Source organism: Haemorhous mexicanus, chromosome 1, assembly GCF_027477595.1.
Source record: "Haemorhous mexicanus isolate bHaeMex1 chromosome 1, bHaeMex1.pri, whole genome shotgun sequence".
In the NCBI taxonomy this organism is placed as follows: Eukaryota; Metazoa; Chordata; class Aves; order Passeriformes; family Fringillidae; genus Haemorhous; species Haemorhous mexicanus.
This window is the reverse complement of record NC_082341.1, coordinates 72,921,087-72,944,375: the sequence shown is the minus strand read 5'-3', so window position 1 is coordinate 72,944,375 and position 23,289 is coordinate 72,921,087. Positions and strand designations below refer to the sequence as shown.

General features: G+C 38.0%; 1 protein-coding gene across 9 annotated transcripts in view; it reads left to right on the top strand.

The window, feature by feature from the left end:
* The window catches only part of ZCCHC2 (zinc finger CCHC-type containing 2), a 44,506-nt gene that overhangs the window by 8,690 nt on the left and 12,527 nt on the right, over positions 1–23,289 (top strand). For 3 of the 9 annotated variants that reach the window (XM_059854135.1, XM_059854091.1, XM_059854082.1), the window contains exons 2-9: positions 5,867–5,978; positions 8,519–8,632; positions 9,284–9,360; positions 11,581–11,652; positions 14,863–14,975; positions 16,893–16,987; positions 20,322–20,405; positions 22,267–22,324. In XM_059854135.1, coding sequence (XP_059710118.1) covers positions 5,867–5,978; positions 8,519–8,632; positions 9,284–9,360; positions 11,581–11,652; positions 14,863–14,975; positions 16,893–16,987; positions 20,322–20,405; positions 22,267–22,324 — 725 coding nt within the window. The remainder of the gene's footprint in view (positions 1–5,866; positions 5,979–8,518; positions 8,633–9,283; positions 9,361–11,580; positions 11,653–14,862; positions 14,976–16,892; positions 16,988–20,321; positions 20,406–22,266; positions 22,325–23,289) is intronic. The other 6 variants (XM_059854109.1, XM_059854101.1, XM_059854126.1 and 3 more) reach the window with 3 other exon arrangements.

Below are 23,289 nucleotides of genomic sequence, written 5' to 3'. Positions count from 1 at the left end.
TCTGTGTATCACAGCTGTGAAGCAATGAGGATAAGAGCCTGCAAGGTTTGTTATAAGCAAATCATGGCTTTGGTCTTGTAATTGGCACCACATCTGTTAATGATTATTCTGACATCACTCAATTTTGTTGAAGGTGCAGATGCTGTAGTCGATAGCTCACAATCATGAGTTAGACCTTGATTTTTTCCAAAATGCCTTCTTTCATCTGGCTTTGTTTGTCAGTTCCCACTTGTAGATGAATGAACGAGCTGTGCCAGTTTACATCCGCACAGCCTGCAAGGCTGAGTAGTGCTGTCCCTCATAGAACATTTACTGTAGTTCTTGCAGAAAAATATTATTTCATATTTGGGCATGTAGAACTAATCAAGCTGTCCAGCTGCTGCAAATGTGTTTCCCTTGTTAGTGCTCATCAGAGCTGATGAATGAATAGTTCTTTTATGAAAGTGCAGTGCAAGCATCAGAAGACTTATGTGCATCAGTTGCTTGCTCGTGATGATTAGTAGGCTATCCAGTAACAGATTTCACTACATATTGCCAAAGCAATGACAACATGACATTGTTTGATCGGTCATCTACATTGATAGAAGGCAGAGTTTGGACATCTGTCATGTGTAGGTTAGCTGAGATCTGCTCAGCTCACATGGCATTTGACAGAGCAACATCCTTCTCAGCAGGATGGCTCACCACTTTAGGTATTTGGTACTTGTGTTACAGACAAGCACCCCTGGACCTTGGGGCATAAATACTTTTGGACTCCTACTCAGGAGGCTGATTGGTTGGTAGAGTAGCGTGAAATAAGCCCCAGAGGGAAGAGGGGCCCCAGAAAATTGATTGATATTACAGAATCACTTCTTCCGAGCTTATTAGTGATGCTTCCCAATGAGGAGGAAGTTAGGCAGAAATACTAGGATGTCTGTGTGGATAAGTAAGTTCCTTCTCGACAAACTCAAACATGAAAAGGAAGGCTACGAAGCGTGGAAGGCAGTGACAGATACCCTGGGAGAAATATAGACAAGCTGTTTGAGCAGCTGACTTAGGAAAGCTAAAGCCATGATGGAACTAAATCTAGCCAGGGATGTCAATGGCAACAGCAAAAACCTATGTAGATACATGGGTGGTAAAAGACTCAAAGTAAATGGCATATTTAGTCACTTGGGATATGGAGAAGGCCGAGGTACTCAATAACTTTTTTTGCCTCAGTCTTCACCTAGTGCTCCTGCTCACACCATTGAAGTAAAGGCAGCAAAGGCAGGATCTGGGAGAATGAGGAACCCCCAGCTGTAGGAGAACATGTTGAAAACCATCTAAGGAATGTGAGGGTGCTCAAGACAATGGGACCTGATGAGATGCATCCATGGGTCCTGGAGGAATTGACAGTTGAAGTATCTCTGCCTCTATCCATCTTATTTCAGAAGTCATGACAGTCTAGTGAAGTTTCCACTGACCGGAAAAGGGGAAACATAAGCCCCATTTTAAAAAAGGGAGATAAGGAAGACCCAGGGAACTAGAAGTTGGTCAGTCTCACCTCTGCCTGGCAAGATCATGAAACAGATCCTCATGGAAACCATGCTAAGGCACATGGAAAATAAGGAGGCATTTGATGGTAAACATGGCTTTGCTGAGAACAGATTAATGCCTGACAAATTAGGTGACCTTCTACATCAGGGTGGTAGTGTTGATAGGAGGAGCGACTGACATTATCTCCCTAGACTTGAGCAAAGCATTTGACACTGTCCCACATGATGGCCTTGTCCCTAAACTGGAGAGACATGGATTTGTGAGGTCGATCACTCGGTGGATCAGGAACGGGCTCAAGGAGTTGTTTTCAAGGGCTCCCTGGTCCAAGCAGAGACCTGTGACAACTGGAGTTCCTTGGGGTTGGTCCTGGGACGGGTGCTGTTCAAGGTCTTTGTCAGTGACACGGACAGTGGGATCAAGGGCGCCCTCGGCAAGTTTGCCAATGACAGCAAGCAGTGTTTTGCAGTTGTCACACTGGAGGGAAAGATCCACAGGGACCTTGACAGGCTTGAGAGAGGAATCTCTGTGAACCTCATGAAGTTCATCTAGGCCAAGGTTCTGCTGGTGGCTTGGGACAATCCTAAGCACAAATACAGGCTTGGCAGAGAATGGATTGAGAGCAGCTCTGAGGAGAAGAACTTGAGAGTGTGGTTTGATGAGAAGCTCAATGTGACCTGGCAATGTGTGCTTGCCAGCTAGAAATCCAACCACATTCTAGATATTAGGAAGAAATTCTTTAGTGTGAGGGAGGTGAGGCACTGGAAGAGGTTGCCTGGAGAAACTGTGGGTGCCTCGTACCAGGAGGCGTTCAAGGCCAGGTTGGATAGAGCTCTGAGCAACCAACTAGTGTCTAGTGGACAGTGTCCCTGCCCATGGGAGAGGGATTGGAACTAGGTGATTTTTAAGGTCACTTCTAACCCAAAACATTCTATGTTCATATCATACAGTCCTGCAAAGTGTCTCAAGTGATAAGGTTTTTTTTAACATAGTACTTGCTTTCAACCATGAAAGGATAGATCTGTTTAATACAAAACTCTGGTCTGGGTTGTAAGAGCAGATAATTTTTAGGGTGCTCTCTTAGCTCATTTTACTTTCAAGGAGAAATGTAGTTAATCCTTCAGCCCATCACGGAGATCTGTGTGGGTATCAAATTAATTATCTGGCAGCTGGTTTGGGGCCACCCACATTTCCTGCTTCACTATATTTCAATCATTAGCAGCAGCACTGTGATTTGGAGTGAAGTCTCACAGTGACAAAGGCTTGTGTGAGGGTTAGCCTTACGCTTTTGTGTTGTGTGAACATGGATTATGTTATATAAATTCGCAGGAAAGGAGGAGCACAGCTGGTTCTGTACAGCATGACCTTCCTCAGCAGTATACCAGGCTTTAAAGGGCTTGTGTTCCTGGTGTGACTGGCACCGCATAGCAACACATGATGCCATTCTTAATATTCTTTGGCCCTTCAGACTTTGCAGTCACTTGCGCCCTAGAGTTGTCTGCTCTGACAGTGGCACCTCTGTTTCATTTACTTGTGAGTTTGATGTAGAACTGTCACAGCAGATAACACTTAAAGTGAAGAGTAGTAATGCAGCTTAAGACAGGATCTGGAGCTTTGCAGGCTGTAAGATAAACCTGTGACTGCTCTGGATTTCCCATTGTCTACCCCGTGTTGCACTAGCTATTATGAAAGCCAACAGTCACAGAATGCACACAGTGCATATTACTGGCTAACTTTGGACATGAAGAATTCTGCAAATGAATAAATTATGAGTTTATTATAGTTATTTTATAATAATCGATATATTTATTTAAATAAGGTTTGAAACACATAATATTTTGCGGTTTAGAGGGGGTCTTCAACTGTGGTTGTAGTTTGCCTGTTACAGACTGCTGCCATGGATAGAAAAATAACCATTCTAGAATAATTCACTGCAAAAGTATTTGAATGCTGTTACAGAGATGATATATGTGCTTGGTAAGAAGCAATTTTCTAGTATTAGGTGTAGCAGCAGTATTTAATGCTTCTTTGACACGAGCTGAACAGAATACTTTTTTGAAGTAAATCCTATTTCTGTACATCTCCTAAAAACTGCTCACGGTTCATTTGACTTTTAAACTAGCAATTATTTTTTAGAATAGTCTGTAATTTGTTTTCCATTAATCAAAACAAATATCCTGACTTTGAATGCAAGAGAAGGTCTGACCTCAACTTTGATTGTTTTTAGATCAGGAATTAACACTTAACCAAACCAAAGTACTTCCACTTTTTCTGCCCACACTTGTTATGAAATGTCTGCTGAAACAGTATCAGTGGGTTTTTTGAAGAGTTCTGGAAGTAGTTCTCTCCAGAGCATGCTTGTGTGGTGGCTTATTTGGGGGGTTATTTTAGTAAACTAAACTTGAAAATGTGCTAAAGCTGTTAAAAATTGCAGTCTCATTGACATACAGCTGTTTTCCTTTCTTTCCTCGTATCTGACATTGAGCTCATAATTTATTAGATGTTTGCTGAGATTGTTTACTGGGTGACTGGGGACTGGTGTGAGTTTTATCTTGAAGAGACACAGCAGGCTTTATATTTTAAATATGATGGCTTTGAAACCTGAAATTACCAATGCTCGGCTCAGAGCACGAATCATACACTGGTTTGATGAAACAGCTGAAATGTCCTGCAGTGCCGTCTAAAGGCACTTGCTAACTGTGCTGCTATTGGTGTCACTGACCAAAGTTAGGTTACCAGGATGCCCAGGGCAGCCTTGATGCCTGGACACTTCCTGGATCTGCATGTGTTGGATATACTGTTAGGAGTTGCCACAGTTTGTACCCGTGCTGTAGATGAAGTAAAGCTGGTTGAGTAAGATGAAGGCAGCTTTGGCTGAAAAATCTGTCACATCTGAAGAAGTTTGTTGAAGAATTGGCAGGGGATTCTGGTCTTTCTGTTGTGACAGTCTTGGGGTCCTCTACAACAAATACAGCAACTAATCTTGGTTGATGATTTGTCTCATCACATTGCACAAGTCCTTAAAATAACCCAACAAACCACATATATTCTGGCACTTATTATTATGCTTCCTGCATTTAAAAATAACGAGTGCTCTCTGGAGATTTATATTTTTTCTCTTCTCATCTTTTATGAGGGTCTTTCAGTGTTCTTCATCCTGAATGAATAAATCTGTTTTCATGCAGACCAGTTCCTAAATGTTTGTGGTGCATTTAGTTTTCCCGAACTTGCTATTTCATCGGCTCATATGTTATACTACTTGTTAGAGATGAACAAAGGTGCTTTACTTAAAAAAGATTAATCCAACCACTTGCTAGTAACTTCCTGTATTTCCTAGTTCTTTGTGCACGTACTTTTCTAAGGCAATGTGTTGTTTCCTTGAACATGGAATTAAATAGCTTCATTTAATGTCACTGGATGTTTTAAAATATTTCTGAGTTTTAGCTTGGTTGGTCAGTTTGTTTGTTTGCTTCCTTTTTTTTTTTTTAGCAAGACATGGTCATTGAAGAATGTGTAAATTGATACATTAATGTTTCATCTTAATTTAGAAAAAATTATATAGGTTCTTGTTACCCTAGGGAAGCCACTTGCAGTCCATGCTCTTCTAATACTTTTTCTTATTTATCATTGTTAGCCTAGATTATTCTTTTAGTTATCTGTCCATGCAATCTATCTCCTATGATTTCTTGTCGTGTCCCTTCTTGTGCACTGTATTAATATGTCTTGGTATATAATTTTGAAGTCTGCATGTAAATGTGGGGGGAGATGAGCTTTCAGTCTGTCCTTTTCTGTTTGAAAGTGAGGGTGTTGGTGGCAACTGCTTGTGTTCTGAATGTTTGGTTGGTAAGAGATGCATGGATTTAGTTGATTAGAGATGCGTGGACTGCATGTCCTCATAGGCTGTCCAAGCAGTTACTCATGATTCCCTATATAGAAGAGGTGGCAGGCTGAAGGTACAGGGCATGAATATAATTGAGGAGAATATATTTAGAATGTAGTGAGTAGATGACTTGACATGTCAGTAGTTGAAAGAGTTCATGCTCATTGCAAATTATCACTGAAGTTCTGAGCTAATGGTCTTGAATTGTCCAGCTTGAGATACCCTGTTCCTTACCCTATTCTGTTTTTAAAATAAGGGCAGTGAAACATTGGACGTTATAGGTGACATTTGATAAGCACATAAATAAAGTAAGAACTGAAATGGTTAATGAGAACCTTTTTGCCACTGTCAAGAGCTTCAGGTTTTTGTCTAAAGGGTTTGTGGGTTTTTCTGTAATACCTGCTGTTTAGAGCAAGCTTTGGTAACAGACCTTCTACTAAGACATTTCTTTTTTTTTCTTTCTTGATTTAGAATGACTTTTCCCATGGTGACTGCATGTCAAGTAATGAGACCAGTTTGCTAGAACGAACCGCAGCACCTCATGATGGACTTCCAATGGCTTCCCACAGACCTCAGCGAGAAGGTAGGTTGTCTGAGCTTCCTTTTGAGAAAGGCTTTTAAGGGTTTCCTTGAACATTAAACTCTGCTTGGAGTTGTGGACGTCTTGTATCTCTCTTGCTGTTAATCTGAACAAGAAGCTGCAGTGATTGGTAAGTAAAATAGCTTCTTTGCCACCTATTTGGTCTTTTCTTTGTTATAACAAGTTGTCATTTGTGTTAGCTGCTAACTGCCGGTGAATGCCTGCATGAAAATTAGCTACAAATGGGCTTCCCACTGAAAAAAGGGGCAGGATTTGGGGGAAAACAAGAACATATAATGCAATTGTATTAACAGTGTTTAGATTTTTTAAGCAAAGCTAAACACAAAAATATTGGGAAGCACTCCATAGATTTTGTTGCTTGATTCAGTTGTGTTTGGTGAAATTAAAAAAAAAAATAGCAAAGAAAATCCACATATTAGCAGGTGTTACACACATGGCAGTTTGGGGAAGTGAAAGGCTTCATGAAAGTCACTGCTTTGGCTCTGTTTGGGAGTATAAGAGCAAGGCTTCTGAGCATAAACAAAATTCTGATATGCAATTGCCAGCACAATTTCTTCTCTTTGAAGAAATGAGCATTATTGAAAACAGATTTATTCTCACCTTTTATTCTTCAAGAGGATTAGCAAGTTACTAGTCTACTCAAAATTAGTCAGCAGATAGTCTGCAGATAGGAAGGAGCCAACAATATGGAAAAACGATTGCTATTCATTTTGTCCTCATAAATGTCCTTTTGTCTCCAGTGTGGAGATTTAACTGCACTTTGAAGGCAGGCAATTTGAGAGATTTGATTCCGTGGAAAAAAAATACAAGAGAAAGATAATGGCAGATTACAGACAACAAACCTGTTTCAAATCCTTTTATGGAGTTCAAAGTGTTTGTATTCATGAATTAGAAACCTAAAAGGGGGAATCTCTTTAGTAACACTCAAATTGAGTAACAAAAGCACAAAAAATTTGAATAACTTAGTCTAGCCAAAGAGCTTAAATATTTTGTATTATCATAGAGAGAAACCACAGTGAAGGATCAGAGTACCTTTGTATACTTGCTCCACAGTTATGTGGTAGAGATTCCCTGGTGCAGAAATCTCCTTACTGGTTAGAAATACCACTGATAGTAAACTCAGGTTTTATTCTCAGCTGTGATGAATATGAATTTTTAAAATCTTGACTTAGAATGGAAGCAGTGTCATGTATACATGGTTTACTTAATCATTCTGGATGCATGTGCTGTGTCCAGAATAGAGGTAGAGATGTGACACGCCTCATTGGCTTGTGTATTCAAACTTTTCTTCCAGCCATTTAGAATATTTAAAATATCATCCTGGAGACAGAATTATAAAGGAGTCTGTTGAAACTGTAGAACTAAAGCTGTGCAGCAACAGCAGTGTAATTGCCTGTTGTATCATGTATTACAGCAAAGCATGCAGCAGAAAGAAGTAAAGGAAGTTGAAAGTACTGCATTGTGTAATCAATTTTTTTTATACATGAGGACAAATTTTTAGCATTGAGAACACTCAATAGTTTAAAATAAGCACAGTCTCATTAGGGAGAAAAAGCTTGTCTGTGAATGTTAATGGTCTTAGTTTCCTAATTGTGTATGCTAAATATATGCATGTCATGGAATCCAATTTAAACCACTATTCTCAGTTCCAGTCATGGGAATCAACTTCTTAATTAACTTATGAATATGAATTCCAGTATCAATTTGAATGTTAGCCATTAAGAAATTTTACTGCAACAAAACTTTTGTTGTGCCATGGTCCTTCTTCTAACAACACTTTAATCTATACTAGATAGGTAAAAATTAAGGTCACTAAATACTCATCTTTTCATAAAATATTGATATTGTCTGGCATCCTTAGCTCATCTCAGATTTCTTTCCTTTGTAATAATAAATCTTCATTAAATGGCAAAAATGAAGTGCTTGTCTGTCTTCCTTACTCCCAGCTAGAGGATTACAACCATTGTATACCAGTACATTCAATATTTGTCTCTCTACTAAGAAAATTGGAAGCTGTAGCACTATCACTAGGCTTATTTCCTGGCTTATTGTTCCTTTATGGAAATTGCCAATGCTTAATTCTCTTAAAAATTGAATGTTTGATGGGGATGAGACTTGATTTGTAACTGTAACGAAATTAATTTTAGAATGTTTACATGATATTAGATGATAATTAGCTAATATCCATTAATAAGTTTTGCAACATACAATTGTAGGAGGGTGGTTGTTTTTTTTTTTTGGGTTTTTTTGGGTTTTTTGTTTTTGTTTTTTTTTTTTTAGGAAAAACACTGTTGTTATGAGTAGTTCCCAATATATCCCATGTGAACATGCAGTTTAAAATTGAAAGGAAAACATTAACTGTAAACATCACCCACCTCCCTCCAAAAAAAAGAAGTTTCTAAAGCATTGAAAGAAAGCATTGATGATGTAGGGCAGGTCGAGCTGCTTTTAAATAATTTTTTTCTTTAAATGTAAAGATGTGTTCAGACTTACACTAAAATAAAATTATCTTGAGTTCTTAGGCCAGCGTAGTGGCAAAAGTGGGAAGCCCATCTCGGCTACAGAAGGGTTTTTATATGGAGTATTTCCTGAACAATGCTGTGTGCCCTCAACAAAGTCTTCAGGCCCTGAAAGCGGTATGGTGATGCACTTTGCCAGGTCACAGCCCGAACTTGCCTATTGTTATGTACAATAGGCTGTGGGGAAGGAATGTGAAAGTAGCAAGTACTTACAGTACTTTTTTTCCCTCTCAGTTCAGTTCAGTGACACTCTTTACACTACAACTGTCTAAGCTTTCTGCTTCTTCTTTGTTTTCTGTCATTTCTGTCTCCTTCAGGCCTTCCCTAACTAATTCTTTTCACCTAAGCACTCTCAGAAATGTGGGTATTTGGCCTTAGTTTGCCCTCATTTACTACTTGATGTTTCTGATACCTAGGTGTAGAAGGTGCTGTCTGGTTTTTATCAGCACTTTTTACTTCTTGGAGTAAAGATACAATTTGACTTCCTTTTATTGCCTTTTCACTTATAGTGGTTATATTGTTGTAGTTATGTGACATTTGGTCTAAATAAGCTCTTCGGTAATGCATAGTGTGCCAAGGAGATTGTCATTAGGCCAGTGACATACTTGGAGCCAGCAAAGTTCTACCTGCTCCCAGCAGTTTGTCGCAATAAAACAGCTCCTAAGCATCAGGATTTAGCCTACAGGCATGCTCAGAGAGCCTGGGAAAGTAAGGAATGGTTTGCAAACTGTCAGTTTTCGAGTGCACAATAAGGTGTTTTTCTTTCAGCTGTACACATTGAGAAGATAACCCTGAAAGACGTATCAAGAAAAAGGGCTGACAAACATTTGGAGTACACATTCAAAGTAAGCAAATAACCTCCAGGATGTTAAAAGTATTGTCTATGTACTGCAGATACATACAGCTTGTTTCAAAAACCTTCACAGGAGGCAGTTTTGAGATTCTTTGGATTATCATGTGATTCTTTTGAATTCTGTGTGCAAATCAGGTGTTTTATGTAATTGTAGGCATAAAGTGTGAGGGCATGAGGTGTGAAGGTGTAAAACATCAGCCATAGCTGGGTGTGTGACATCAGTTCAGGAAACTTGGCTTTTTCTAATTCATAAGAATTCTAAAACCAGTCAGTCATTTGCTCAAGTGGCACAGAAGCACAGTTGTGTCTGGAGCTGTAGATTGCTTGGAGTCGTATGGTCATCTTGTGCCTTGTTTCTCAGTGTTTACTGTACGTAAACAAGGTGTGGAGCCACTCTGAGCCTCATATGAGGGTGGATCCTGTGCTTTTTGAGAAAACTGGAGATTGGTGCCTTTGTTTTGGACTTTGTTTCTTAAGGTAAAACCAAACAAGCTGGAAAACAGCCAAAAACTGGACAGCCTACCTAGTGTAGTCTTCATCTGTGGTAGTAGCTAAGGGCAGCATGCATTAAATGATAGTTACTAAGGTTGTTGGTGGTGATGTTCTAGCTGAATCGAAGTAGTAATTTTCTTAGCAAGGGCTGGCTTACACTATGAGTCATTCTGCCAATATATGTGAATCTGGTATTATACCACATTTGAAGTTAAAGTTAAATGTTCCCTTTTTTCACCCAAAAACGAATGGTTCACATCAAGCATTCTAAGTGGTCATTTGACATGGGGGAGGTCTTTGAAGAAGCAAACTTTAAAAAATCCATTTTGAGCTGAAAGTTGATGTGTTGATGGCAGAGTTTGGTATTGTATTCTGTGATGTTGTATTCTCTAAATGGATGCACTGTTCTTTTGTTGAGGACAGTAATATGTGGAAGGTAGCCTTCAAAGTCTTCAAGGTTAACCTGGCCAAATATTTCAACCACATCATAGATTTTTTTTCCAAATAGTCTGTGAAGTGAGTACGAAGCAAAATACGGTAGGAGATGGGGAAAGTTTGTACAGAATGCCTATATGGGTTATCAATATTTAAAGTCAAAAAACTATTTTAAAGATACAGCATATAGACAGATTTGACAGTGGTTTTGAATTTCTTTGTTGAAGGGGGAATGTGGAGATATTCTGGCAAGTATTTCAGTAATCTTGAAACTCCAGTTCTTTTAGGAAAGAGTTTCCTTTCCTCATCTGTGCAGGTATATTCTGTGCTCTTCGCTGTAGATAATTTTGTGCTTGCCCAGACACTGCTTTTTTAAGGTTGTAACAGCAATTGCAGTCATCGCTTCCCAGCTGAGGACACTGAGGGTAGTTGGCATTTCTGGGGACTAAGTTGAAGGCAGTTGGTGGGTGACATTACTCTATCAACTCCTGAGAGTAAATGAATGTTTATAATTGTTGTGTCCACTCCTGTTACCCTGAATCTTGCCATGTAACTAGTTGGAATCTTCGGCCCAGAAGTGGGCTTAAAGCCAGGCAGCACTCATTAACCAAGCTTACTTATTTTTTACTCAAAACATGCATGTGAAGGTGCTGTTTTACTACTTGCATGTCATGTCAGAACAATGAGCTACTGAAATTTTATACAGGCACATGCCAAAATGTTGTCTGATTCTTGAGTGCCTTCTTTTGTAACTTGCAGTACTTTTTATGGCTTGTAGCCTAAAACAACTTCTATATGACTGTGTAAGATTTGAGTCTGAGGAAGACAAAATTATTTTATAGGTAATATAAACAGAGATATTTTTCTTTCATTTTGACTCTTGGTAATGACAGTGAGAGCTCAATCTAGTATATTTGACCTACAGTCCTTTTCTCTGGTACCTGTTTTTTGTGGTTAATTATTTCTGTTTGATACAAGTCCCATAATTACAGAGCCTTCTGGCTGGCTTCTTTCGGAGTCAGTAATCTTCAGGAACTTCATTGTATTTCCTTGAATTTGGCCATGCTCTCTTTAGCTACAAATAACATGAAGGTGATCCTAAAATACACACTCAGAGTTAGTATGTCTTTGAAAAAGTACAGCCTAATCCCTGTTTTGCCTGGTGTTTGCTTAATTGCGAGTGTTAGCTCTGAGACTGCCAAATTTATGGAATTGTTCAGACAAGCTAATTGCTATGAAGTTTGGGAAAAAGGAACTTTCCTCATTCTTTTTTCCTTCATTCTAGGTAACCTGGTCTGATTTTTCTGTAACATGTGTAACAAAAACACATCAGGAGCTTCAGGAATTCCTGCTAAAAGTATGTATTCAAGTATGAAAGTAGTGCTTATACATCAGGTTTATAACTCCAGAAGTAGTCTAGAAGAGCTGTGATTTTTGGGGGGTAATTATAGAAAAAAAAGCATGCCAGCAGATTTTTGCACTTCACAGTTGTATTAATCATTTAATTATATATATTGGAATGAAGGATCTTGACAGAAGAAGCAGCCCTGGAGAATATTCGGGGAATTTCCCAGGAGGTGATTGTTTGTCTCATCTGAAATGGCACTTAGAGTTTTAATTGAACTACCATAAAACTGCCAGATGAGGTTTTAATATTCCCCACAGAGCTTTATGTATAGGTACAACCACTGGTTGTTTGCTTGTGCTCCTGCTAGAAGGACCTTAAAGAATATAATTTGTTATGTTTAATTAGTAAGACACAGCCATAAGCATAATAGTTTTTGATTTAGCTGTTGTATTCTTTAGTAGAACAAAGGCTGGTCTATTCATCATCAAAGGAGTTCAACTTGAGGAAAATCTAGCAACTCTATGTGCCTGTGTATCCATGTTTAAAAAAACTAAAAGTTCTCTCAGTTGTTTTCCCCTCTGCTCTGATCAGAGAATACATTTCTGTGCATAGGCCATGTGCAGACCTCATCAGTGTGATGACCTCGAACTGTGTGTTCATTGCCAGTGTCTAATATTTTGGATTCCACCTATTCTGGGAAATTACTCTATATTTAAACTCTTCCCTACTCAGGGCAGTAATGAGAGATCTCTTTTGGACATGTTTTGACGGTATCTGGTGTTCTTAACTCCAGTGTTAATTGCAAGTGGAAAGCCTGTCACTGTACAAAGGTCATTGTCTTGTTCACTGTTTGAATTATCAACATTGTTTTCCAGTATTCTAGAAATTAGGCAGTGAATATTAACCTAGTTGAATATCTGGTTCTAAGAGTTCCCACAGCTTGCTTTGTGAGGATTTAAATTATGGATGGCATGTCTGGTTGCAAATGGGTTATCCCACAGCTTAAGGTACACGCATCTGCACCTGAAGAGAACCCTAAAACCAGCATTTCATACAGGGTCCTATGCAGCTCTGGGATAAGCATTCCCATGCATACCTTCCATTCTCCCACTTGTGTAAGACAAACATCAGTGTCTGAAATGGACCTCTCTAGAGCTTACTTGCTTCCTGGAGGAGCCAGGAAAACAGACATGATCCAGGGTGTTGAAGAGTTGTGCTGTTTGGCTGATGTAGGGTGTTCCATGTGCTGACTTGACTGCTCCAGCAGTGTCTAGGACATGGCAGAACAAGAGGAAGACACCCACAAGCTGCTATGAGCTTCCTGAGGTCTTCTGTGGAAAGTGTGCGCAGCTGAAAAATATATTTGGTTTGTGCTGGTTTGATAGTCGTAGGTATAGAAGTAAGAGAGAATTGTTAAGTAAAGCGGGACAGAACTTTGCTTTAAAAAACATAAAGTACAAACATCCACTTCATATGTCCTTACTTTTTGGCTTTTTGTTGTTCTTGTTCCAATCTACGTGGCATTGTTAAATAGTATGCTCAGGTTCCTTGGGACAGAAAAGAGTGGTCAAAATAGTTGATGGAAAATTCCAATGCTGCATGTGATATAAATAAGTTAATGGTAAAAATTGTTTCAGAATAGAAGCATTGGTGGGAAAACTAAGGTAGTAAATGGCGTAACTTGCATGCTTTATATTAAAAGCTGACTTCTCTTAGGCTATAAGCATGAAAAATTCTTTGCAAGTAGGAAATTACCCACATATGTGGAAGGACTAATAACCTTTTAAGTAACAAGGATGTCCCATTACTTTAAGCACCTAATCTTGGGTTCGTATAACTCAGTCTTTAACTACAGAAGGAATTGCATTCCTTTCAACAGAAGTTTTAAAGACAAGAAGGTAACTGTTTCCAGAGACAAATCTACATTAAAAATACTAGGATAGGAGATTTGCTCATTCCTACACTTCTGCAGTAACTTCCTGGTACCTCTTGGCTAACACTGACTAATTCTTCAGTCAGAGTTCCTCAGTAATGCATATCAAAGCCAAAGAACAGCTGCTTTCAGCCCTTTGTGGTTTTAGATCTAAGACATTTCAGGTGTTGTAGTACTGTACTAACATAATACTAACAGCCCCTGTCTTTCTGGATTCCAGGAGTTCCTCTTATGTATGTTACCAAGCAATTATCTGCATCAGACACAGCATCCCTCTGTTACTACCACTTCATTCAGTGAAAGAATTACTGAGTGCTGGGCTGTGGTTCCAGTAGCTGGATGCAGTATCCAGCTGGCACTCTGGGTCAGGGGTATTCCAGGTATACAAGAGGAAGATGCTGCTCTAGTGTGAATTACTTAGTGCTGTTGATCCTAACTGGTGGCAGATGTTAACCACATTAGCAATAGCTTTGAACTTCGGTTTAAAAAAAGCATTTTTCAGTGGCAGTTTACTCTTAATTGTGCCATATTAATTTTTTTTTTAAATGTAGATCAAATTTGATCAGTTTTGATGTACTTAAGTACAATAATTGGAAGTTCTAAGGGTGAAAAAACTTTGTTCTGGAGAATATTCTTCATTTGAAAGAGACATGCTCTTAAGTAGCAAGAATTTTGCCTTCTCAGCTAGAACATCAGAAGACCTCACTTTGTAGTATTGGCATTGGAAAATTATAATGAATTTTGAGAAGATTCAGTGTTAATAGCAACTGGGGAGGGACTTGCTATTGATTAATCTCAGTGTTGCCTGCTGAAGTCTAGTGTATTAAATAACTGAAATGGTTTCCTTTCTACTCCCATTTATTTAAAACAGTTTAGTCTAGCCAAGTGATGATAGTGAGTACAGTGCATTCAGTCACGCCTGGTTATTTTTTTGGTGTCATTTTCAGAACTAATTTCTATATGTGAAAGATTTAAAGAAATAAATTTTAAAAGAGACTATAAACTATCCTGGAAAAGACCATAGTATTTGGTAGATTTCCAAATGTAATTCTTTCAAATAGAGCTTTAAACAGTTTTATGTCTGGATTTGCTGTGAGGATTTACAGCGAAGTGTTTGTCTTGCAGAACTAGATGTTGATTTGTTGTAACTTTGGTCTGTAAAATACATCACTCAAACTGAAACAATTGAGTTTCTTGTTGATACCAAAAGGTATAAAGACTCACAGTGAACAAATATAGTCTTTAAAATGTCAACTACTCATTTTTCACATTAACCTTTTTCTCAGCTCCCAAAGGAACTGTCTTCTGAAGCATTTGACAAGGCTATTTTAAGAGCACTAAATCAGGGTTTTCAGAAGAGGGAAGAACGAAGGCATGCTGATCTTGAGCCCGTAATCAGGTAAATGTTTTAGCAAATAGCCTGAAATGCATCACCAGAAAAGTGATTGAAGTCAAGTTAGAAGACTTCTATGGACAGTGGAAATTCTGCTGCCTAAACCCAGTTTGCAAAGAAAGTGGGAAGGCAGTGATGAAATAGATACTCTTGACTCTTAGATTTTCTTTAAATTAAGACTTTTACTAAACTTACTGGAATTACTTCTTTGGAAGTAATTGCACAATTATGAAAATATTTGTTCTAAGCAGCATTATATAGTAATGATTGGCATTTGTGGAAGGATACTGCCTCCTTTACACAAGGGTATATTTAGAAATACTGGAAACAGTAACTCAGAGCACATATGTTCTACTTTTTATGACAGGGTAGAGTGAGAGACAGAACGGAAATTAAAAGGAATAAACAGTAATAGTGAAGTATGTATATAAAATTAAAAGTAACTCATGTATTTGTCAGAAAATGGGCCATATCTCATGACCTGCTATTTAGTGATGAGAGAGCTTGGTGGTCAAGTTCTGTAACTCAACAGTAATATGAATTTGAGTTTGCCTACTTGTTTTTTGTTTTGTTTTTTTTTCCTGGTTTGGTACAGATACCTTGTTATGTTTGTCCTTTTCAGTCAGGATTGTTCAACCTTGTTGAAAACAAATTATTCATCATGTTAGGCAGTGTCTCTTGAGTTGGGGTAGTTGAGTAATCAGGCACTGCTTTTCAAACTCCTACTCATCATGTTCTGTTGGTTCTAGCATTTTGTCCTAATATTTTAGTTAAAGAAGATTTGGAGCCACTCTGAGCCTTGACTACCCCCTTGCCAATAAAATAATAAATCTTGGTCTGTAATATTTGTCTGTCTTTATTGGCTTGATTGTCAGGCCAAAAATTAATGTCTGTGAACAGTTTTCGCTAATAAGCATAGTGGTTTTAAATCAATAAACTTGTTAAACAAAGGTTGACTGAAGGGAATGTTTTGTAATACAGAAAGGTTGTGAAGCCTCACTGCACAGTAATTACAAACCCAAGAGACTCACTTCGCAGATAACCTTTGAAACATACACAATTATGTTAAAGTAAGCAACTGTAATTACAATTTGCAGGTTGTGTTGTGACTATAAAGGAATGCTACATGAATAATCTCAAGAGAATAGCATTACTGTATGCAAATTCCTTTTTCTTTCAGTGTCAGTTTTAGCATAAATGTATACTTATTTGGGGGTTTCAGTATTTGCCCATTTGCCAAAAATTGCTCTCCCCTGCCCCTCCTCCAAAGAAATAGAGCTGGATAGTGCCTCTTGGCAAGTAATATCTAAAACCTTCGTGTGTGGGAAATGAAAACCATTATTTGTGTCCTGTTTTCTTATTTGAAACTAATAAAATTTGTCACTGACATCTTGGTAACTGACTCAGACCAATGCAGAGCAGTGTTGAGCATCCCGCCCTCTGCCCTTGGAGATAATTACAAAATTCAAATACTGACCTTATATGTGAATTCAACTTTGTATTTACCCTTCAAATGTATTTAAGAAAGAGATGCACTGTTTTAGGAAAATAAATGTGTTCTCAGTTAAAAAAAAAAAAAAGTTAAAATATAGAGTCCAGTGCTTTTGGACTCAATTAAAACTCCTCTTTAATAAAATGTTATAAGTGGCTAAAGTGTTTGAATTAGAATGACTCAAAAGCACCTACCTTTTTTAATTAAAAAAAAATCATTGTACCAATTGCTTATATTGACTGTACTCCAAGCCTACACTAGCGCTTAACAGCAAAGCTCAAAGTAGCTTTTAGCATTGTTGAATGTGCAGTTTGAAGGGTTTGGACGTCTTAAGAACTGCCTATTTTGCTTTTAAATGGTACTGTAGTAAATTTTTGTGTTCTTCCTATGATTCTGTTACTTAGTTTAACAAACTCTCACTTAAATTTCAGGCAGCTATTTTCAAATACATCGCAAGCTTTTCTGCAGAATCAGAGAGTATACAACTTCTTCCAATCAATTTCATCAGAATCTTTGCACACTCACAGTAAGAAATATCCTAATACTGTTTTATATAATGAAAAGTCTATAAAAAGTTAATCTTGCTGCTGTGCCTAAGTACAGTTTTACAATTTTTTGTTTGTGTGTTATATTCCACTGGTTGTATTCAAACTCCTGGTCAATGAATAGTTTCTTGAGCAGATACTCATACTTTTGACAGTGGGAGCATGCTATGTAGCATCAACTTGTGTTCTTTCTTTCATTCTTTCTTGCATTCTTCTCTGTACCATCATGCTCTTCAAATAGGCTGTTATGAATTGAGTTACGTTCAACGGTTTGGCATTTCTTTCACACAATTTAAATTTTGGAACAAAAAGTTTGAACTGACCCGAAAAATCGCATCTGCTTTTTGTTTTTCTTTAGTAGATATGCATCTCTCTTGATATTTAAATGGAGATTTGTTTTGAGTACATAAATGATGGTATGTCCCTAATTTCAGAACATACAGAATTGTGTTCCATCATTTGCACTGCAGAGATTTCTTTGGTGGCCCTCCTAACCTACTTGTGTATTACAGTTTCTGTGACCAAAGCTTGGTTTCTCTGTATGGATACCTTAGGATGATGTGATCTTTGTTTCCATTGAATCTTTCCTTATTTCAATGCGTATTACACACCATGACAGTTGAGGCACTGACTAGGAGGCCACTGCCTCAGAAGTTGCCAAAGATCTTAGTAGGGAATTGAATAGATTGTAGGTTCCAAACAGACAGCTCATATTAGTTTGGGAAAAAAGAGAGGAACGATAGCTGACTTCAGTTTGAAGTGATGTGTGTGATCTGTGAGGGATGTATTCTTTCCATGATGAGACAGAAGCACTGTTGTTAGGGTAGAAGCTGTAGGTTGCTTTGTAACATTTTTTAATAACAGTTAGTACATTTTTACATGGCAGGTTTGTGAAAATGTTAAACTAATAACAATCAGGGTAATTGTGGAACTGGCTGGAATTTACTGCTGTAAAAATTGACACCTCTATTGGACTGAAAGGCTGTGTGGGGAGGAAAGAGTTTCCAAAGTCCAGAAAGATTCATGTTAATGATGGGCACACTGGACAGGGTGTGCATATTTTAGACTGTAGACTACATCTGGTTGGGAAGTACTTGAAAATGCATTGTTATACATGGTAGTAGTTTGAAATGGTTTCTAAAAAGAACCAGTGCCAAATTCCGTCAAGACAGAGTTGACTGGGCAGAAAGTATCTGCATGGTGGGTAGATCAGAAAGAGAATAGACAAATGTCAATTCTGTCAGAAGTCTTATGGATTACAAAGTGATCTTAAATGTGGGATAATTTTTATGGTAATAAATAATTGTGCACATGAAAGTTCATGAGGATTTGTCAGATGTAGAATGTATGACAGACAGGATGAGGAACTTAATTGTTTAGCAGAGTGGAGGAAAGACTCAAGTGGAAAATTATTTAAGTCATCAAATACTGGAGTCCTAATGTAAAGAGGATGATGATCTGTTCTCTCTGATGGATCAGACAGAAAGCACTAGGCTTAACTTCTTATGAGGAAGATTAGGACCAGGGGCAGGCAAGAACCTTGTGATTGCCAGACAAGTCCAGAGTAGTGAGGCAGGTCTGAGGTCAAGGCAGAAAAACAAGTCAGTAGGTCAGAGTTAAGAACAGGATCAGCAAGATTCATGTCCAGGCACAGGTGAGCCGGCAGTGCACCCTAGGCAAGGGCCTGAGCTCAAATGCAGCTCCCAAGCCAAAGGATGGAGGCCCTGGGTGAGGCATCTTCCAGTTCTTTTCCCAGCAGTCACACCCCAAATTGCAAAACTGCAGTGTACCAGATTGGATCTTCACTGTGGGCAGGTGAAACCCTTGGGAGAGCAGGGAAGAGTTGCAAAGCCCATTGGCATGATTCAGGCCCTGACATTGAGTTAGATATTAAGAAAATATTTTATGAGGAGAACTACTGTGTTAGCAGTAATTAGCCATAGGTGTTTTTCTTTTGGGAAGGGGGATTGGATGACTTGTCCATGGTAGCTCACAGTGATATTTCTTGTGGTGCAGGCTAATAGAAGCTATACTAAGACAAAAGTACTCACCCCACCTGTTGCCAAAATTGCCCCAGTTAAGTGGCCCTTGAGGGTTTTTTTTTATTGTTGGCTTCTGTGTTTTTCTAGGTTTCCTGTTTGGGATTCTTGAAATCCTGCTCCTTGTTACTGCAAGTTAGTCATAGTTGCACATTTTGCATGTGCTGACAGTGTTGAGAAAGGAAGCATATATTTAAGAAAAAATCTCATCTAGTTCTCAAATAGAACATGCAGAATTAATTGACAGACAAAGCATTTGTGGCTTAAATTGGTCTTCAGTTGCTATACAGAGTCAGCAATAAAAATACCTTTTCACAGAAATACAAAGTTATTTAGCAAAACCTATGTGGAAGTAAATTCTATGTTTGTGAAAGGTCTTCATACCTTAAATAATAGTGGGGCTCTCACACTGAATATTCAGTAAGCTTAATTATGTTGCTATGGTTCCATTAAGGAGGTAATCAATTAGCTCCCTCCTGATTCATAAATTCAGCTGTTTAGACAGTTTTTCAGGTTGGAGTAGACTTTGATTCCAGCATGATCTCTGGGGATGTAGTATCTTCAGTGCAGATGATATTCAGAAAGATCTTTTTATCAATGTTTCAAGCTCCTAAGCAGCAGATTTCAGATGCTTTTACCTACACTAACTTGGAACTTTTTGAGAGGGGAAGAGTAGACTCTTAGTGTTAGATCATTAAAGAAATTAAGTCTTTTCTCAGAGCATGGAAGTGGTGTTTTTGCAACAAAACTGTTAATATTATTCTTACTTATTTTTCATCCTGTCTGGCATAAAAAGGCAAAAATGGTGTGTGAAGACTGTGCTAAGGGCACTAGAAGACTTTAGCACAAATAAGGTCGCTTTTGGCAGATGAATGATTTGACAGTGGAGGAGTGTAATTTGTTGCAGAAGAATGCTGGTAACTATCATTGCTCTCCTCCCATTTCCTGTTGTAACACAAAATGATTATGAAGAAAAATCTGAAGTGCAGCATAATAGGAATATCTCTAATAATTATCACAATCACAGGCTTTTGAAATTGTACTTAAGCATTAAAATGATTTTCTACACTATTTTCTTCAAAATAAAAGTATCTCTTAAGAGCCTTTACTCTTGGAGATGGCCTGCTTTGAAGAAGGCAATGTTCAAATTGCTGCCACATGCCAACCAGTAAGTTCAGTCTTCCATTTCCCTAGCTTCCAGTTTAGTGCAAACATTCAGGAATTGTCCAGTTGTTCAAGATCTATAAAGTTACTACGTGAACTTTATTCTCTGCAGGTAACTTACAACCCTCTTTGAAGACGGTTAAGACAGCAGAACACTTCAAGGAGGACAGTTCAGAAGCTTCAAGTCAGGAGGAAGGTAGTTGTGTACTCAAAGGTGGTTCTTGGAGATATTTTACCACACTCAGTTCTGGAAATCATACACTTGTTTCTCCATTGGTATAAAGTGGTACAAAAATGGAATTAAATTTGCTATGCAAATGAAGAATTTTTGTGTACTTTCAGCAGTTTCCTTAAGAGGTTGTTCTATAGCTCAAGAAGTGGCAGCATTCGTAGATTGCTCAAAGGCAGAAGTTCACAGCTGTGTTGAACAACCAGGAATATATATACCTCACAATTTACATGAGCCAAGATTATTTATAGACTTTCTTGTCTTTACCTATTTATTCTTCAATTACCAGGGTTCAGAGTTAAGTGCAGTATTTCAAGGGTATTTCAAGAGTATTTCAAGACTGTTTTACATTAAATATGCCAAATTTGTCTAGCTTCTAATTTTACACAGAAAGAAAGTTCAAGTTTTCCTCCTCTTATTCTTAACCTATGCTGCTTTGATACTCTGGACTGTTAGTAAGGTTGGGGCCATAGTGAGTATTGGTTACAGTCTGAAAGCTTGTGTTTTTTAAATGCCTCAAAAACCGTTCACACATGGAAGCAGCAGCCTGGTGACTGGTCAGTAGTTTCTGAAAGGAACAGCAAGCCAGTTTTGCATTGTTTTTAGAAGGAAACAAGTACAAGCTCCTGGTAGGTGGAAAGAATGGGAGAGGGGACTGATGGGTGAGCACAGACCACTGAATGCTTATGCTGGCTTTCAAGTAATGACAGCACTCTTATCCTCTTTCACATTAGTAATACATAAGAAATTTGCTGTTGAATTTCTGTGGATTCAGTAATCTTCATATGCAGTTTAAACAGCTTTTTCTTGTGATAATAATCATTGCCATATTCTTAAGAGTTCAGAGCACACCAAGTAAATTTACCAAAATAGTCTTTTATATACTACTCTTAAAAATACATAAATCTCTTCATCTGATGAAACTACAAATGCATTTCAGAACACCTTTTGTACCATTTTAGTGAAGTGTTTACCAGAAGTTAAAAATAATTATTTTTTCTCAAATTTTAAACTACAGTTTCAACTTAGGTGCAGCATTGACAGGAGTTCAGGCAAAATCCTAAGTACCAAGAATACTAAGGTCATCAATAGTTGGAATTAAGGGGAGTTGCTTTTGTTAAAATGTAACAGTTGCCTTAAAAAAAAGGGTAGACCATATCTCTGAAATTCTCAGTTTTCCTTCATAGACTCTTAAAATAGTTTGGGTTGGAAATCTTAAAGTTCCAAACCATCTGCCACAGGCAGGGAATCTTCCACCATACTGGATTACTTGGAGCCCCACCCAGCCGGGCCTTGAGGCCGTATCTCTTTTTGCCAGGTGTAATTTGCAAAGCTTTACTTGCCTAGTGAATTTTCAGGTTCAGAATGCAGTACTTTAGTGTAGGACTTGTCTTCATTTGCTAGTCAGAATGTGTAGTTTTGAGATTAATTTCAGTATTCAGAAGAAATAACAAAATGTTGTATTTTTTTCTGACTCATTCCTTTCTTCTCTCTCTGTTCTTTCATACTGGGTGAAACTCAGTCATGCATTCAGTGCTTAGAATTAAATATAGAGGTGAGCAAACATTGGCATTGTCATAGTTCCTCTCTTTGTTTCATTCTTCTATGCAATGGAAGGTAAAGAGTCTTGTTTATTTAATTTATACAAACTGATTTGTCTTCCATGCAACACCTGCGAATTTCAGCACTGTAAATTAAGCCTGACCTGTTTAATGCAGATGTCTTCTGCTATGTGCCTGGTAGTGATGGAAATACTAATTTTCTGGATTGATTTAAAAGATTAAATGGAATTTCTGTTGAAATTATGCTTTGTTTTTTTTTTTTCCAGATGTAATGCAGCACACAGCAGTTCACAAGAAACATAATGGAAAAAGTCCTGTTGCCAAGTAAGTTCTAGGGTGTAATGTGACCATGTTACATGTCTGAACTTCCATTTGTTGGTGCTTTGAGAGTGTGTGTCCTTCTAGAGTAAAGCTTCTTTGGGGAGCTGTTGTTTGTTTGTGGTGGGCTGTTCTCATCTTATTTTTGTAATTTAGGAGGTTGTTATTAACTTCTGAACTATTAGAAAAATAGTTCAGAACACCCTATTTCTAAATCTGTAGGTCTAGGTCGTTTGGATAGCTCTTTCCCAAATTTTGTGGATCTTCATGATTTGAATTGATGTTTTGATTTGTGTTCATAAGATATTACATGCCATATCTGTATGGCTTGTATCTTTCCTATGTGCACATACCCCCATGCTTGTACTGAAAATTTCCAGTGCTATTGGTTTGAAGCCTAGGCAACCTCAAAGAGGAGCTTATAGGAGAAGGCAGTCCATTCTTGCCCTTGCTTACTGGCAAATGCACGCACACCACACTGATTTGTGTCCATTGTATGTTGAAGCAGTTCCTAACCATATTAAAGTAGTTTATATATGCCTTCAGATCCGTGAAGTACCTAATGTGAATTCACTCATTAATGTATTTTGATTAAAAACTTCAGGTATGTTTGCACATAGTTGTGCATAATTCAACTAAATTAAGGGAAAGGAATGGATACAGAATTTATTGTGATTTACAATTTTGTTCAGTGTTGATTTGTCTGTAAAAGGTATTTATCTTGTGGTGAAAATTTACCTGGAATTCCAATAATTAGAATATAAACATAGCACAGAACAGTGTTGGTTAAGGTCCAGAGATCTTTACCAGACAAAATTCTTGTGAACTCACCACAAGACAACTTAGTGCTTTGTGTCTGTTTTGGTTTCAATCTGTCCTACTTTCAGCTTATATTTCCTCAAGAAGAAGGTGTAAACTTGAAAAAATCTGTGATTACAACAGTGGATATACAGTCTACTATAAAATTATCA